The sequence below is a fragment of the Clinocottus analis genome, unplaced genomic scaffold (genome assembly GCF_023055335.1).
Source record: "Clinocottus analis isolate CAN_PGR_092001 unplaced genomic scaffold, fCliAna1.0.p SCAF_7, whole genome shotgun sequence".
Classification (NCBI taxonomy): domain Eukaryota; kingdom Metazoa; phylum Chordata; class Actinopteri; order Perciformes; family Cottidae; genus Clinocottus; species Clinocottus analis.
This window is the reverse complement of record NW_027176229.1, coordinates 2067501-2085190: the sequence shown is the minus strand read 5'-3', so window position 1 is coordinate 2085190 and position 17690 is coordinate 2067501. Positions and strand designations below refer to the sequence as shown.

Here is a 17690-nt window from a genome sequence, read left to right as displayed (position 1 = left end):
TTCAACATTTATACTCAACTCACAACCAATGCTTGTATTCATAATCTAATAAACTATTAATTGTATTTCTGAATAATTGATCCATCATTTTAAAGTATATAACATGAATAAATGATAATGCAAAATCTTAAAATTAGCAGTCCAAAACGTCACAGATTCAAACCCCATGACATAAGAGCTGAACTTATAAAGTCAGTAGATTTATTAATTGATCGACAAAAAAATTAATCGACATCTGTTTTTTTGGGTGCTTTTTTATTTTTATTATCCATTAATCGTTTTAGAAACATTAGATGGATTTAACCTCTCAAATATGAGGATTTTATGCTTTTTGTCTGTAGACAAATAAGTTATTGATTAAAGGGACATTGTGATGGATTTGGTGGCATCGAGCAGTGAGCTTGCAGATTGCAACAAATTGAAACCCTTCCGCTCCCCCTCTTTGATAGCACAACGTGGGTCACAAGCGGATACCAAAACTACGGTGGCCTTCAGGTAACGTCAAATCGTGAAAAGGCTCTCTCTCTCGAGTCCCATCCAGGCGACTGTATAATATGGCGGGGCAATGTGAAGACGGTTAGACACAAATAGAAAAGTAATTATCGTACCAAATGATGGCATTGTTGCTGATAAATAATAAATAAACTAAAAATATTATTTATATATATATATATATATATATATATATATATATATATATATATATATATATATATATATATATATATATTTACTATAACTAGTTGTTTCAGCGACTAATTATTTCAGCTTCTATAGCACTCAGAGAAAAAAGTCAGCGTCAAAGTCTTTAACCTTAATAACCTTAAAATAGGTCAAAGATATTCTTGATTCTGGTGATCTCTTCTAACTAATACTACTAATTCCATCTACTAAAGTGAAGGATACTTTTCATGTTACTTCGGATACGTTTCTGTCCAAACACTTAATGTGAACCACTTCTCCAGCTTATCTTGGGCGGGAAGTGAACAGAATCCGTTAAATTGCTCTTGGTTTGAAGTTAAGAAGAAGAGAAAAATGTAGTCTGCCTCAGTGAGCTATAGTAACTGTCAATTTGAAGGTGAAACTGGTGGTATGCTCTCCTTCTGGATCCTCAAATATTCATGAGGTTGGAATCATGTGACAATTCTAGGTAATTAAAGCTCTTTTTTGTGGACTTAATTGCTTTAATAAAAAAAATCATCCCCACACACAATTCCTGCCTCACTGCTAACATTCAACGACCTAAAATGACAGTGACACAGCAAGACGTCGTCTTTCTCTCGCCTCGAAATGAAGACGACAACAAAATTAAAGTGTTCGGTTATACTGAAGAATGAAAAAAACTCTCAAAGAAGCTTCCGGACTCTGAGAAAGTTGGTTTTCTTTCCTGCATCAAAGCCCTCCAGATCTTTTTATGCTGACTGCAGCCTTCCCCGGCCCTGCGTCTCTCTCCTCGGGAGGAAGAGATGCTCTGTAATTTGCATCGCAGCAACAAGCCCATTTGTCTAATTGACGCCTGCAGGCCCGAGCAGATCTTTTGCCCTTAGCTCGCTGCTTTCGATCAAACCGTCGCCATCTGACACCTCCATCTCTGACGTGCGAGGACTCGTGTTATGCAAAGTCAGAGTCAAAGTGTTAAATACAATGCATACATTGATTTGAAGTGACGCAATTATTTCCGTCCTCATTATGAGAATGTTTTCATCAAGCTCAAAAGATTTCCTGGGAAACACTTTCGCTGTGAATCTTAATATTTAGCGGATGCATATTTTGCAATGAAGTAGGACCTCCGAATAATAGCTGAGGCTTTCGAGATTTCAAGAGACGAGCAAGTGTTTTCTTTTTTTAATCCCACCTCAGATTGAACATCACGTTTTAGTTAGCATATTCTCATAAAATGATCGTTGCGCTACTCCAAAGAAAAAAAATCTTTTGTTCCTGTTTTTATCCATCACTTGTGTTGCCCGCAAAGCATTTAATAAAAAAAACATTTTATAAAAAACCTTGTTTTTTCTTTTTCCGTGTGCTTCCAGACAAGGCTACTATGGCACGTCGGGCCCCCCCGCCCCTGTCAAAGCTGTGACTGACCTGAAGCTCCACTTGGCCACCACCTCCCACCCCGCTTCCTCCTCGTCTTCGTTCGACATGGTAGTCATCCATCCGGGGGCTGTCCTGGCCATCCTGGACCTGCTGCCCTCCATCAGCTCCGATAGCCAGCCAGAGGTGAGGATGTGACTTCAACATCTTTACGCCAAAGTCCTGCAAATCAAATATGAAATCCACCTTCCGTTCGCCCTTCAGCATGCCCTGGACCTGCAGCTGGCGGTGGCAAACATCCTCCAGCTGCTGGTAAACAGTGAGAGGAACCAGCAAGTGCTGTGCGAGGCGTGCCTCCACCAGCGGCTGTTGCAGCGCTGCAGTCAGGCCCTGGGCGACGAGGACCACCCGCTGCACCCGCCGCTGCAGAGGATGTTTGAGAGGCTGGCTTCTCAGGCCCTGCAGCCGATGGCACTTAGGTACTTTAACCTCTCTTGTGTTATTCTCCCACCTTACTCTGTAGACACATCTGCATTTGGCATTCATGGACGGCTTTTTCTTTTTCTTGTTTTACTTTTTTAATTTTTCAACAACCTTCTCTTAATTAACGCTATTGTAATCGCTACTTCCTAGGCAGTGCACATCCATAGACACTTAAAAGACATTTTACAAACACTAAACACGATGTAGCTGGTCCTTTTGCATACATTTATTATATAATTATAATTCTACTAATCTCAAATTACTTAGCATAAAATTACCTTCCCAGCCCCCATTAAAAACAAAATGATAATTCTAATGTGGCCTGGGAGAGCACCTGAATCCCGAGTTTGTCATTTGTGTAGTGGCCATTTTTTAAGACACATTTATGTTTTTTTAGGATTCAACAAACTTGAATAAAAAAGGAACAGTGGTACAAAATAATTCATCGCCTGTGTTTTGCAGACAAAGAATAAAGAATTTGCAGACAAAGAATCTTTTTAAAAAAAATAATTCATGTCACTCCCCTTCTTGTCTTGTCAGCGTCTATTATACTTTAAGCTGAACGCTACTGTTAGCATGCTAATAGGACACGGCTAACATACATATTCACATGGATGAAAAAGGAACATTAGCACGTTGGCATATTCCCAGAGCAACATTTAGCTTTTTAAGATTGCTAACGTTTAGTACAAAATATTAAATGGTCACGTTTTATACTTTTATTTGGTTGTCGACAGCAGCGAGATGAATTCGTAGGAGAAACAGATGGGAACCAAACGGCCCACTAAGATGCTTATGTGAACATGGTTACAGTACAACATTTAGCATCTTGCTATCATCTAAACACGCTCACATTTAGTTTTCTAACATGCCAACCTAATGAGATTTACAAATCCGATTTTAAGAAGTATAATCTGCTTTGACACTGTGTGAAAGAAAGATGCAAACTAAACTGAGCCGGTCCCCTTTTCTGCTTGACTAGTTAAATGACATGGGAGATTGGGTTTAAAAGGGCGATATACACTCTTGCAACTCCAACTTCGGCTGACCACGCAGTTGGATCGACGGACTCGTTTTGGTTTATAGTTCCCGTGCCTTTTTCATACGCAAGAACAGTAAGCGGCGCAATGACCGTAGAGTCAACCTGCACACACGTTCACTGATATCTCCCTCCAGGAATTTACCGTCATCTGCGTGTCCTTATACTCCGTCAGACGGGTAATATAAATGCTCATATTTGCGGATCTTTTCAGCCAAACGTTCTTCAACGGGATCCATTGTTCATGTTTCTGCGTTATTATGCTATGAAACCCGAAATGCAAGACTCAGAAAGGATGTGGTTAGCAGACCAATCACAGTTTTGTGGGCTGCGAACGGCTCGCTTAGCTTTGTCAGATAGTCAGAAATTTTGGGTGATGCACGCAAGCACGCAAGATGGCTAATAGGACTACGCAAGGGTGCCCTTGCGTGCTTGCGACTCTGCGTAAAACCCGAGTATAAATGACCCTTAAACAATGGGGGAGGACTAGGGGAAGGTATTTGACGTGTACATGGTTGGCTCTTTTTATATGTAAATCTCGGGCTGTTATTCTCTTGTCGTTTAACATATCTGTAAATCTGTTTCCCCCCTCCTCATTTCCTCTCTCTTCTCCAGTCTTTCTACCTCAATTTTGTTCTGTCAGTCTTTTTCTTCCACACAACTCCTCTCCTCCTCTCTCTCTTTCCTTCCCCCCTCCCCCCTGCTACCATATCAGCCCCCAAGCTAATAATCTTCAGTCTTTTTTTGTTTAGACTTGTTCCAGCCGCTGGTGTCGCTTGCTGACAGCTGACACCGACCATAACTTTGCATTTCATTAACTTTTAAACAAACTAAAACATGCCATTAACCACCGCTGTTGAGGAGGAGAAGTCAACCTGTGATGTTGCCTTTTTATTCAAAGTCACACAACACTCACACATTCGTTTGGTTTCTCCGCACGCTGTTTAGTTTCAGTGAGTGTGGTCACGCCTGTTTTAGTTCCTGGGCTGAACAGGTACGTTTACATTATAGCTGCTGAGAAGGCCTTGATATTGTTGGATGTTGAGCTTGCTGTCACATCAAATGACAGAAAACAAGGGCTGATCAAATCAACAGTTTCAACAGTTATGGAAAAGTCATGGAATTAGTAAAGTCTTTGAAATTCTGGGGAAAAGTCATGGTGTTTCATTATGTTTAATTTAGGGCTGGGCAAGTTAACGCGTTAACTTTTCTATCGATTAACAACGTTAATTATTTGATCATGCTTTAACTGCATTTTTTTTTGTTGGGCTTTTACTTTGAAGACGATTTATGTAGGTGCTAGCGCGCTTCCGTAGCCTCACAGACGGGCAGTGTTGACGATTTGCCGACTTGAGCCTGACGTGAAAGCACGTATTGTTATGTGGTTTCTGTTCTCAGCTGCCGAGAGTCGCTTAGTCAGTCGCTTAGTCACTCGCCTCACAAAGCTTCACAGGCGGTCAGTCTACCGGCAGGCAAACGCTGCAGCGCTCAGCGTTCAGATTCAATATTAATCGCGCATGCACAAAGCCGCCATTGATACTTGTCAGCTGTTCTTCACAGCTTCACCTCATTCAACCAGACTTCAGTGCACTTGTTCAAGCCAACACAAACTGGACTTTTCTCGCTGAGTAAGAAAAACTGAACTGAACTGGAAAATGTGAAAAGCACTTATTGCTTTTGTATAAAGTTAATTAATTGCAATCAAAAAATAAAACAGATTTCATTTATGTATGTTAACTCGCTGTTACTCTAGAGTGCCTGTTATATTGTTCTGATAACATTACTTTAAAATAAAAGCGTGCAATACGCTAGTTTTTACTTATTGAATTTGGCACATGATGCGATTAATCGCGAAAAATCATGCGATGAATCAGTTCATCTTTTTTCAACTTTGCTCAGTTCTAGTTTAATTGAAATAATGGATGCATTAATCTTCAGTGGATAAGATTCCCTCTAATGTGACATGAAGTATCTGTGTTATGCCCAAATGCGTGATGATTTGTTTGTCACATTTTCTTAATTTTTGTTTGTGTTCTATGCGGATCTGAAATGTTTGAATATTGGACATTTAATATTTCATGGTTTTCTAATGAGAGCAATGGAAATGCACATATTCTGTAGGCTAAATACAGACACATTTTGCCCCATTTTCTTTGCAGACTTCAGACTTTTTCGGAATCCACTGATGGCACCATCGGTTCTGATTCAACCTTAGTTGGAAGACAAACTAATTAAAGTGCTAGTGAAGCTATTATGAATGAAAAGACAATGTATTTACTGTGCCTGTGGTAAATTTAAACTTACCCAACAAGTATAGATTGAAAAAGGTTGCCGTTTCATTTTCATCCACTAAATAATTAAAGTTTAGCGGCAAATGTTGTTGATGAAAAAGTGTGGGAAACCTGAGTACAGATGAACAGTGATATATATATATATATATCACTGTGATATATATATATATATATATATATATATATATATATATATATATATATATATATATTGTTGCCATTCAATTCCTCCTGTGTTTTTCTTTCTTCTTTGTTGTTTGTGTGTTTAATCTTGACATCCTTCTCCTCTTGCCCTCCAGGGAGTTCCTGCGTCTCGGAAACCCCCTGAACTGCGGCGCCTGGGACAAGAAGCTGCTGAAGCAGTATCGGGTTCACAAACCAAGCTCGCTGAGCTACGACGCCGAGATGAGAAGTAAGATAGTAGAGCGGCTCTCTTACCGGTCTTTATCACATGATAAGTCACCGTGCCAGGGTTTTTTTTCAGGTCGCTGAGGGAATGAGAGTCCCGGTGCTGTCGGACCTGTTTTCCAGTGTTGATTTAGTTTTGTTGAGTATTTAGCTTTTAAATTAATATTTTTACAAGCAATTTCCTTAACTATTGGTTTATTTCTGAATAAAAGGAAAGGGCACATTTTTATTGTTATAAGCAGTAAAAAAAAACTTTTTTTTTTAAATGTGTTAAAAATTGTACCTCCCTAAAACTGCTTCAATGCATTTTGCCGTACCCGTCTGCTTTAGTGATGGAGCTTCCTCCTGGGAGAAAGATTCTGTGCTTGAAGCTCGTCAAAAGGCCATCAATCTTCTTCTTCGCTCTCTCTGCGAGCTCATCAAGACGAATCCTCCACTCAAAAGGCTGTGATTGCAGGGGATGAGCTTCCCGTTGCCATTTAATTTCCAGTTGAAATTACTGCCGTGGCTGCAGGGTTTTTCAGAAGGTTCAGATTTCTGTAAAACCGGTGGAACGGGGCTGACTTTTAGTATTACGCTTGACGCAGTGCAACTTATTTCCCCCTCAGAGTGTAACATTATGGGAAACACTACTTGAAAAGTACGTAAAGTGCATATGCACTGGGTTTTTTAACAGTGAAAAAATCCTGCATTTATTTTTAAGCAAATTGTTTAAAACACAAAGTAGCCCTGTTGGCCTCTGTCTAATCTCTGCAAATTACCTTTTTAAACAAAGATTGTCTCATGCAAATGGTTTGTTTTTTGTTTTCAGCCGTTAATGTTTGTAATTTCGTGGGCTCCTCAGCGCATCCTAATTGCTTATTGTGTCTCCTCCCAGCTGCGAATGGATTTAGAGTCGCAACTAATTACTGCTCTTTACAAACTGCCTCTGTTGGAACACCCAGCAATTTTGCATGGTTTATTAGCCGCCGCTGCTGGGTGTTGTAGTTCCGGCCTTGATCGAATGTGTTTCTGTCATTTATGCAGAAATAATAAACGAGAGCAGCAATCAGTGCTTTAGTAGAAGGTGAAATTTTCAAGCTGAAATTAATTATATTTCTTGTCAATTAATAAAGATGCAGGCTTGAGTTAATGCTTTTAGCCAGCTGTTAGTCTAAAAGCCGTTTTACCTGAAAGTTCTTAATAAAAAATAATAGTATTAGGGTATTATATATATATATATATATATATATATATATATATATATATATATATATATATATATATATATATATATATATATATATAAACCTTTTTCTGGAAGGAAACTTTTAGTCCTAAGTGGAACATGGGGTCGTGGCGCACTTCAGCCAAAGTGAGCATTACAACAACAAACAATTTAACAGAACTTAGGAACCTTGGGAACACAGGAGAAAAAACGATGAAGATCCGCCGGCATTTATTTTTTCTTCCTCACTTTCCTGTCAAGGCCTCCAGAATGTTACGATTCAATCATTTATTGCTGCCATGACATAAGGTGGAGAAAGCTCAGCTATTTGGGAAATACATAAACACCATAATTCTTCAGTGTGCAGATGGCATGTTGGACTGTATTGAATTGAACCTGTCCGTCCTGACTTCACAGACAGTATGACCATGTCCATGGAGGGCTTCGGCCCTGACAGCGTCTTCGCCACGCCGGCGGAGGACAACGGCCAGTACCGCATCAGTCGCAGCCTGGTGCGCTCCGCTGAGGGCAGCACCGTGCCCCTCACTCGAGTCAAGTGCCTGGTGTCCATGACGACGCCCCACGACATACGCCTGCACGGATCTGCCGTCACGCCCGCGTTCGTGGAGTTTGACACCTCGCTGGAAGGCTTTGGGTCAGTCGTCAGAGTGTTTACTCATCTGTTCTTTTTTCTCCTCGCTTTAGCTTTTTGTTACCAAGAGAAAAGGGGCGGGGTCACATGCTCTCTCCACTCACCATCTGAACTGCACCAACATAACATCTTAGGAAAGTGAGAAACAATAGCCATATTGCAACTTGTTGCTCTCCATTTTATTCTGTTTTTGTCTCCACCAATTCTTGAGAATAATATCTGGCTCATAAATGCTCCACTTTTAATACTGCTGCTGGAAATGAACCGATGAGTGCTGACACTGAACCAGACGGTCATAGTGCTATAAAATGGAAACAACAAGCAAAAAGAGGTTAGAAATTAACATAATGCCGAGGAGTTCATCCTGACACCTTTCCTTTTTCTGTTCATCATTTGGTCCATTATTAATATATTACATATATTCATGAGGAACCTTAGAGCTCCATGAATGGACCAATCTTAATTACTTTAATAAGCTGTTGCAGTGACAGAAGACGCTTTTCCCTGCTAATGCTATTTCCTATTTCTTTTCTTTTCTTATACCTTTCTGCGGTGACTGTCTCAGTAGGAGGTGCATATTCGCCTCTAGTTGTGGAGCCGTGCATACAGATATGCTCATTTTACGGCATTTATGTCATACGACACACCGGTGCTTTGTGGCTGCTGCACACCGGCCTGTGTATGTCGGCGGCTCGGTGAACACTGAAGGGGGAGGTGGTCAGTGGAAATGTAAATGGTGGCACGTTGGATGTGACTTTGACAGGCCGCCCACACATCTTTCAGCAACACATACGTGCACACATGTAGCGCTGACAAAACGGTCAACAACTGTTGACGGAAACTCAAGTGCGATATGTTTTCTTCTTCATTATATTTGGACGCAGGTTTAAGAAAAAGGTCATTTTCGACGTTTTCTGTCAGTTTCGCGGCAAAGTGCCAATGATTATTTCCTGTGACTACCTGACCATCATGGCATTGCTTTGATTGAGATTGTGTCCAACGCTGTTATAGAGCAAGGCAACAAAGGAATGTTTTATGAATTTCATATAAACTAATGTGTGAGAGACATTTACTCTCAAAAGAGGAAAAAGTTTGCGATTTGTTTCATTATTTCAAATAAGCCTGAATCTTTTGGTCGTTTTCCCCCCTTGAAACTCAGTTTCACGGTCACTGCACACCAGCCGCGTTCCATGTTTGACCCACCGCCCATTCCCCAGATCCGTCTTTCAGACATACAATGTCGTCGAGGACTATGGTTGGGTACAAAGAACCGGTGCTAATGTGGCACCGGCTCCAAGTCGTCCGGTACCTACCCGACCGAAACACAACGCGAATTTCGGTGCTTCCTTTCGGTGCCTGAGTCGATTTAAATACTGTTTTTTTTTTTACACTTTTCTGTAAAGTTGCACGGTATACAGATACTAAAAAGGTAGTGTGGTAAAAACGATAGGAGTTTGCATATTTTTAGTATAGATACTTTATTAAAATAGCTCGGATCAAAGCGCGTTCACTGCTCCGCTCTCTCTCATGTTGCTGCATGCAGTGGGACGCAAGGGGGCGGGGCTACCAGTGTGCACACGCAGTGTGCTCACAGAGTCATCGCTGGGGAGACTTAAGTGCAGGAGCTTTTGCCGTCCTCAGCTTGTTGGAACAAAGCTGTAGTCCAGTAAAGCTCTCCAGTTGATATTAATGATGACCTGTTGTCCAGTAAAGCAGCAGAGTTTGTAGAATCCAACCGTTTCTGAGTGGAGTTCGGTTGCTAATGCTACATATCAGGCCACCTTAAGCTGGTCTGTTCTTTTTTTAAATAAATAAATACATATATATTCTTTATCCCGAGAACCCGGTGGTGGACACCGGGGGTGAGGGAAGCCGTCAAGTTGAAGAAGGAGGCCTTTCGGGCCTGGTTGGCCCAGGGGTCTCCTGAAGCAGCTGATGGGTACCGGCAGGCCAAGAGGGCTGCAGCTGCGGCGGTAGCAGATGCTAAAACTCGGTCATGGGAAGAGTTCGGGGAGGCCATGGAGAAGGACTTTCGGTTGGCCTCAAAGAGGTTCTGGCAAACCATCCGGCGGATCAGAAAGGGAAAGCAGGGCCTACCCCAGGCTGTTCTCAGCGGGGGAGGGGAACTGCTGACTCGGACTGGGGACATCGTCGGACGGTGGAAAGAGCACTTTGAGGAACTCCTAAACCCGGCCAACATGTCCCCTGGGGAGGGGGCAGTGCCTGAAGACCTTGGGGTGGGTGCACCCATATCCCTGGCAGAGGTCACTAAGGTAGTTAAAGAGCTTCTTGGTGGCAAGGCGCCGGGGGTGGATGAAATCCGCCCTGAGATGCTGAAAGCGCTGGACATTGCTGGGCTGTCTTGGCTGACACGCCTTTTCAGTGTCGCATGGGGGTCGGGAACAGTGCCCATGGACTGGCAGACCGGGGTGGTGGTTCCCATTTTCAAGAAGGGGGACCGGAGAGTGTGCTCGAACTATCGTGGTATCACACTACTCAGCCTCCCGGGAAAAGCTTATGCCAGGGTGCTGGAAAGGAGACTCCGACCGCTTGTCGAACCTCGGATTCAAGAGGAGCAGTGCGGATTCCGTCCCGGTCGTGGAACAGTGGACCAGCTCTTTACCCTTGCGGGACTACTGGAGGGGTCTTGGGAGTTTGCCCAACCAGTCTACATGTGCTTTGTGGACTTGGAGAAGGCTTTCGACCGGGTCCCTCGGGGGGTTCTGTGGGGGGTGCTGCAGGAGTACGGGGTGCCGGATCCGTTGGCACGGGCTATTCAGTCTCTATACGCCTGCAGTAGGAGTTGTGTCCGTATCCTCGGTATTAAGTCAGACACGTTCCCGGTGGGTGTTGGCCTCCGCCAGGGCTGCCCTTTATCACCGGTCCTGTTTGTGACCTTCATGGACAGGATTTCTAGGCGCAGCCGGGGGGCGGAGGAAATCCGGTTCGGGGGCCTCGGGATCGCCTCTCTGCTGTTTGCAGATGATGTGGTCCTGTTTGCTTCCTCGGAACGTGACCTCCAGCAGTCGCTGGGGCGTTTTGCAGCCGAGTGTGAAGCGGCAGGGATGAGGGTTAGCGCCTCCAAATCCGAGGCCATGGTTCTCTGCCGGAAACCGGTGGATTGCTCCCTTCAGGTGGGGACAACATGCCTGCCCCAAGCGAAGGAGTTCAAGTACCTCGGGGTCTTGTTCACGAGTGAGGGTAAGGTGGAGCGAGAGATCGACAGGCGGATCGGTGCGGCTGCAGCAGTAAAACAGGCGCTGTACCGGTCCGTCTTGGTGAAGAGGGAGCTAAGTCGGAAGGCGAAGCTCTCTATTTACTGGTCGGTCTACGTTCCAACCCTCACCTATGGTCACGAACTCTGGGTCGTGACCGAAAGAACGAGGTCGCGGATACAAGCGGCCGAAATGAGCTTCCTCCGTAGGGTGGCCGGGCTCAGCCTTAGAGATAGGGTAAGGAGCTCGGACATCAGGGGGGAGCTTGGAGTCGAGCCGCTGCTCCTTCGTATCGAAAGGAGTCAGCTGAGGTGGTTCGGGCATCTAATTCGGATGCCTCCTGGACGCCTCCCATTAGAGGTTTTCCAGGCACGTCCAACTGGGAAGAGGCCCCGGGGAAGACCCAGGACACGCTGGAGGGATTATATCTCCCGGCTGGCCTGGGAACGTCTCGGGGTCCCCCAGAACGAGCTGGAAAATGTTGCGGGTGAGAGGGAAGCCTGGGTCGGTCTGCTGGGTGTGCTGCCACCGCGACCCGACCCCGGATAAGCGGCGGAAAATGGATGGATGGATGGATATATTCTTTATAGTTTGAAGTTAAAAAGTTTGAAGCTGTAGTTTGAAGTGTTTTGTATGTATTTACATTTTTTTTCTTCAATTTGAAGAAAAAAAATGGCATTGGCAATAAAAAGTATCGGTTTAGCACCGGTATCGGAAAAACCCCAAACGATACCCATCCCTATTGAGGACCAGAATCTGAGATGGAGCAAATTAAATTAATAGGATTGCATGAGCTGGCAGATGAAACCGTTGCATATTTGAATGTGGCGTTTGGCATCATACTGCGTCTTAACACCCCCAGTGTGTTGGTGTGTTGGACTATACTTGCCAAGCACAGCTGGTTTAAAGCACGTCTTATGCCACCCGTTGCTCAATGTTATCTAATGTCTAATTACAGTTCTGTGTTTTTTGTGTTGGTATTGATGTTGTTGCTTTTTAGACCCCAAACTTGTTTATAGTTGAAAAGGTTCTTATTAAAGTGAATTCATCATGTCCAAAAATAGAGGCAATGTTTTTGTGGAAATAATCTTGAGTTTTTCGACTTCATCTTGCAGTCTATAGCAGCGCTTGTAGTTTGTTCAATTTGTGAAGTTGAAAGTAAATGGACCTTGAGTTATTCATTTAGTATTTCCATGGTAAAGACTTAGCTTCCACTCTCGGTACAGTGCGTCCTCTGGCATTGTCTTTGTCAAATATCAATGTTGTCTGTGTTTAGTTTAGTTTTTCCCGTTACATCTGCGGTTCACACATTTAAAAAATGGAAAGGTGTTTCGTCAAAGTCTGCATGTTGCACTTTCCTCATTTAAAAGAGTCACAAAAAGTAATTTTTAATGATCTTTATCAATGAAAATAAACCAGTTCCCAATAGATTGGGTCTAAAGCCATCTCTTTGTATTTGCTTTTCCATCAGCACAGGTCTTCGTGTTTATCTCTCTCTGCAACAAAGCTCCTAAAGACATACTAGACTTAATGAGGCATCTTTCATTAGTGCCCAAAAAAGATTTTAACAGCCTGTTCTTTTCCCTTTGACTCCCTAGTCCCTACTCTTAGACGCCCCTTAGTGACCACATTTCCTGGCCCATAATTTCAAGTTACTTTTACCCACAAACCCGCTTGCCTCGTATCTGCCGCTGCCTCAGAATAATACATGGAGTCTCTTCTGAAAACACGGCAAAGCAGCCGCAGCAGCACACAGGCGACGAGGCGCTGGCCCACTTTCACTTCATCATAAACACAGGACACACACACATACCCCCACCCTTCCTCTCCCATCTGTCACCATGAAATATTGATGCCCCTGCTGCTATTAGGAATCACACACATGCAATCTCTCTTCTCTTGCACACACGTGCACATCTCCACTCTCTATCTTTTACAACAGCGATCACACACACACACACACACACACACACACAGACACACACACAGACACACACACAAACAAACACACTCTCCAGTGCACACTTACGCAGCCAGCCGTCTCACAGGCCCCCCTCATCCAGTGTGTGTGTGGACGGGAAAGGAAATAATTAGCATATTAGGCTGGTGAAACCCTCGGAGTGTTTTTCTGGTTTACCCTTATCATGGTGATGCCTAAAAAGACAGCATACATGAAGTTACTATAAAGCAGCAGGCTGGTGTTTGTGCTGTGTCCACAATTGGTCTGTTAAACAGAAGTATCCTGGAACACGTCATTGAATCTCTGCCAGATTCGAAGACGCTGGCCTATAGCTAACCCTGACCCAGAACCTTCCTGTCCAGGTGGAATATATATACAGTTTTTATTTTTTGGGGGAGAGGGGGCCTTTACTTTGAAGGTGAATAATCATGGTGCAGGCACGCGCTTCCGTTGCCTCACCGGACGATTTGCCGACATAAGCCTGACATGAAAGCAGCTATTGTTATGTAGTTTCTGTTCTCAGCTGCCGTGAGTCGCTGAGTCGCCTCACAAAGCTTTACAGGTGGCAGTCTACCGGCAGGCTCGCGCTGCAAGCTCAGCGTGCCTGGATTGAACATTAATCGCGCATGCGCAAAGCCGCCGCTGATACCTGTGAGCTGTCCTTCAAATCTCAATGTTTCCCTTTTTGGTTTCACATGGGACACGATGTTTGTTGGACCCGTCCACCACCGCTCCCACAAGCCCTCAGTGGACTTTCCAGTTTCTCATACTCGGTCATATTATACGTACATCTCATACTATGTAACTTAGTAACAGTCACTTGATTCAGTTTTTCCGTGGTTTTTAAACAGTTTTCTTCTCTTGTTTTGATTAATGTAGTCTATGCATAATGTCAATTAAAGATATAAAATGTCTCTATATTGCCTGACATCTAGTTACAGTGATTCAGGCTTCTTCCTCTAGTGTGCTTCAGTCCAGGCCTCAGTCCCCCCCAAAATCCCTGTTTCGTTTGCCAGAGTCCCAGTGTCTTCAGCCGCACCTCAGGGCGATTAGAGAGAAGAAAATAGAACCGTTTCACCTGGAGGCAGTGAGTCAGCAGAACACAATGCAGACTCACTAGTCAAATGCTCTGTAATCTTTTGCTTCAATGATTGTCGGTGTTCGTCCAGTGTGGAAGCTCCTTGACGGCGTGGAGGACGGTGCATGCGGACCACACACTTAAATCGTTATCAGACGAAATAAAGGTTGCATCATTTGAGCTTCCTGGAGCCTTTAAAACCTATTGTCACTGTAATAGGTACCCAGCACTGACCAAAGCTAAAGTGCAAGGAGATGCAACTCCTTTTGGAAAACCAGCCCTGAATGTACGCTTCCATCCTGCCTCCATTCTTCTGTCATACATTATTAATCCCTGAGTATCAGCCAGTTGTAGATTTCTATATTATAACACAATGCCCCTGTGTCTCTGGTCCTTTGTTGCCTCAGACGAACCTCTCGACCAAGAACATGTGTGATCTTGCTTTACGTCTGCTCCGGCTGTAACGTTCTTCTGTCCTGTGTTGTCCCGTGCAGATGCCTGTTCCTGCCCAGCCTGGCGCCCCACAACGCCCCCACCAACAACACCAACGCCTCGGGCGTCAGTGACGGAGCGGTGCTGAGCGGCATGGGAGCAGGTAAGGACGGCGGCTACCAACTTGAGTATAGAGACGTATCAGCCTTGTGAAGGACCAGGTGGGGCAACCGACAAGGAGCGTTCGACTCCTCCGCTACACTGTCACATAAAGACAAAAATCATCTTAAACAAGACTTAAATGTGGTTCACAGTGATGTCAGCTGATTGGTTGCCAATTGAATCTACGTCATGATATTGACAAACTTTATTGCAAGCTAAACTAGATCGTGCTTTTCTTCCTTGATTAATACATTTTTGTATGGAGTTGATCCGGACTGCACAACATGAATCATTTTAGGTTGATGTTCAGCAATCACTGCACTGATGGTACATTTAATTTGTCTTTTCATTTATTTGCATCACCACATTGCGACACATTTTAATATTTCAAAGTAAGATCTTACTGCCGCTCAACAACAGACAATCTCTGCTACATATTTGTCTCTTAGTTGTTGTTTTTTTCTCGTTCTTGCCCCAGTGGTATCAACATGTGACAGGATTGAGGTATAAACACTCGAGCAGGGAACGAATAAGAAAATAATCTGCGTGAAAATCTCACCTAAAACACACACATACACACTCTGCTGGTATGTGTGTGTTAGCATGATTCCTCTATAGTGTTTTATTTGTGAGCCATCTTCTTCACAGCTTTCTTTTGTTTACCCCAGTTCTCCTTTTGATTCTCACCTTCTTCCATCTTCTTCTTGTAGCTGCTTTTTTATTTTTTAAACCTCTCCAATTTTTGGGTTTTCATCATTTGTGCGTCGGAAAGAAAAAACACCTGAAACAGCCCAGAGACCCGGAGGCAAAGTTCTGATGCGCAATGTGATGGTTTCTAGTCTGAAGCCTCATCCAGTATTTATGAAGCACTTCTTATTTTTCTCTTCTCCAGCTTTCCTCTTTTCTCTTCTCCTTTCCTTTCCTCTTTTGTCCTCTCTCCTCTCCTTTCTTCTCCTTTCCTTTCCTTTCTTCTGTTCTCTCCTCCCTTCTCTTTTCCTCTCCTGTTTTTTTTCGTTCCTCTCCTTTTCTCTTTTGATTTGCTCTTTTCTCTTCTCTTCCCTTTTCTGTTCCTCTCCTCTTCTCTCCTGCCCTCTGCGTCTTTCCTCTCCTGTCCTTTTCTCTTCTCTCTTTTCATCTCCTTGCATTTCCTCTCGTCATCTTCACCTCTCTTAATCCCCTCCACTCTTAATCACATTTCGACCATTTCTCCGTCTGTTTACCTATTCATCCGCTCCCTCTGCACTCATCCACCCCACTTTCCTCTCGTCGTCTCCAGCCAGTCACACAAGACTATTTATGGAGTGCGCTCGTTCCCTCCCTCATCGCTTCCTGTCACTCACGCCTTCCTTTTTTCCGTCTTTTTCATCTCTCATCTCGCTCTCCAACCCACAGTCCCATTACTTGTTCCTCCTTTTACTGTTTCCTCTTGTTTCTTTCCCTCCATCCTTCCTTATGTTGTCACTTTTCTTTGCCTCCTTTCTTGCCTCATTTGTCTCAATGCCCTTTCTCCCCCTCCTTCCTTACTTCCTTCCATATCTCACTCCCATCTGACCCATATCCTTGGATGACATCATCAGGAAGCTCATTCATCAAAATATCCCTAGTCTGCTGAGGAACCTATAGCACCTCTGTTGTGTATCAGCCAAAACAAATACATGTACATGTATTTATTCCCTCCCTCAGTGTCTCTGTTCTTGCATCATTAATGCGATTTATTTTTTTCTTCTTCTCTACTTCAAAGAGTCCATATGCCTTCCACACAAACAAACAGTTGGATCAGGGAACTTGCATTTAGCTTGTAGTCGAGTCTGTCCTCTTGTAAGGTTGAATAAGATAAATTAAAACAAGTTCATGTGGCTGCTGTAAAACGCCATAATGATCTCATTTGAAGGCCAATTCACGGAAGGATGGTGGCCGCTAAACCTACAAAAGAAAAAGACAAAAAGACACTGTGTCATTCTCAAAACGTCCATCAGGTTGAATTTGCATTATTATTCACATTTCACTTGTTGCCGCCATCAGCAAATGGTGGATGCTGTGGAAATTGAAGACAACTCCAGCTCCATTTTGTCTGTAATATCAAGTCGGCGCCTGTGGCAACAAAACAAGAGCTTTGCATGGGGATGGGGTCTATATGGTGTACACACACTGGTGGTTTCCGAAGGCTAAAGAACGCGTGTCCTATTTGACACAGTTCAGTGTTTCAACCTTAAGTTTTTCATGGGACGATCGGTCACGGTTAACCTAGATCCTTTCTCCTCTGATCTGTTCCCCCCTCCCTCCTCTCTCCACCCTCCAGGGGAGCGCTTGTTCCCGCCCCCGTCGGGCCTGAGCTACTCCACCTGGTTCTGCGTGGAGCGCTTCAACACGGCCCCACAGGCCCACCCAGTGCGGCTGCTGACCGTCGTCCGTCGGGCCACGTCCTCCGAGCAGCACTACGTGTGCCTGGCGGTGGTGCTGTCCGCCAAGGACCGCTCGCTCACCGTCTCCACCAAAGAGGAGCTGCTACAGTCCCACTGTGAGTACCGTGTGCTGCTGGGTTTGGTTGGCGGATGGGCCACTGCGGGGGTGACAACGGATGTGTCAACTTGACATACCAACACAACGTGGCTTTTCAATGCTTTGGTCCATAGCGCTTGCTGTTAATTGCTGCTTATGATAAAATATGATGTAGCGCATGTTCTCACAGTGACTAAATCTTCCTTCAGTATGTATTTGAATGTAAA

General features: G+C 44.0%; 1 protein-coding gene across 6 annotated transcripts in view; it reads left to right on the top strand.

The window, feature by feature from the left end:
• The window catches only part of wdfy3 (WD repeat and FYVE domain containing 3), a 123865-nt gene that overhangs the window by 60829 nt on the left and 45346 nt on the right, over positions 1-17690 (top strand). For all 6 annotated transcript variants that reach the window (XR_011080188.1, XM_068604549.1, XM_068604550.1 and 3 more), the window contains 6 exons: positions 2034-2223; positions 2302-2516; positions 6150-6262; positions 7883-8120; positions 14865-14965; positions 17264-17482. Coding sequence is in view for 5 of the 6 variants with exons in the window: in XM_068604549.1 (XP_068460650.1) it covers positions 2034-2223; positions 2302-2516; positions 6150-6262; positions 7883-8120; positions 14865-14965; positions 17264-17482 (1076 nt within the window). In the remaining variant the exon portion in view is untranslated. The remainder of the gene's footprint in view (positions 1-2033; positions 2224-2301; positions 2517-6149; positions 6263-7882; positions 8121-14864; positions 14966-17263; positions 17483-17690) is intronic.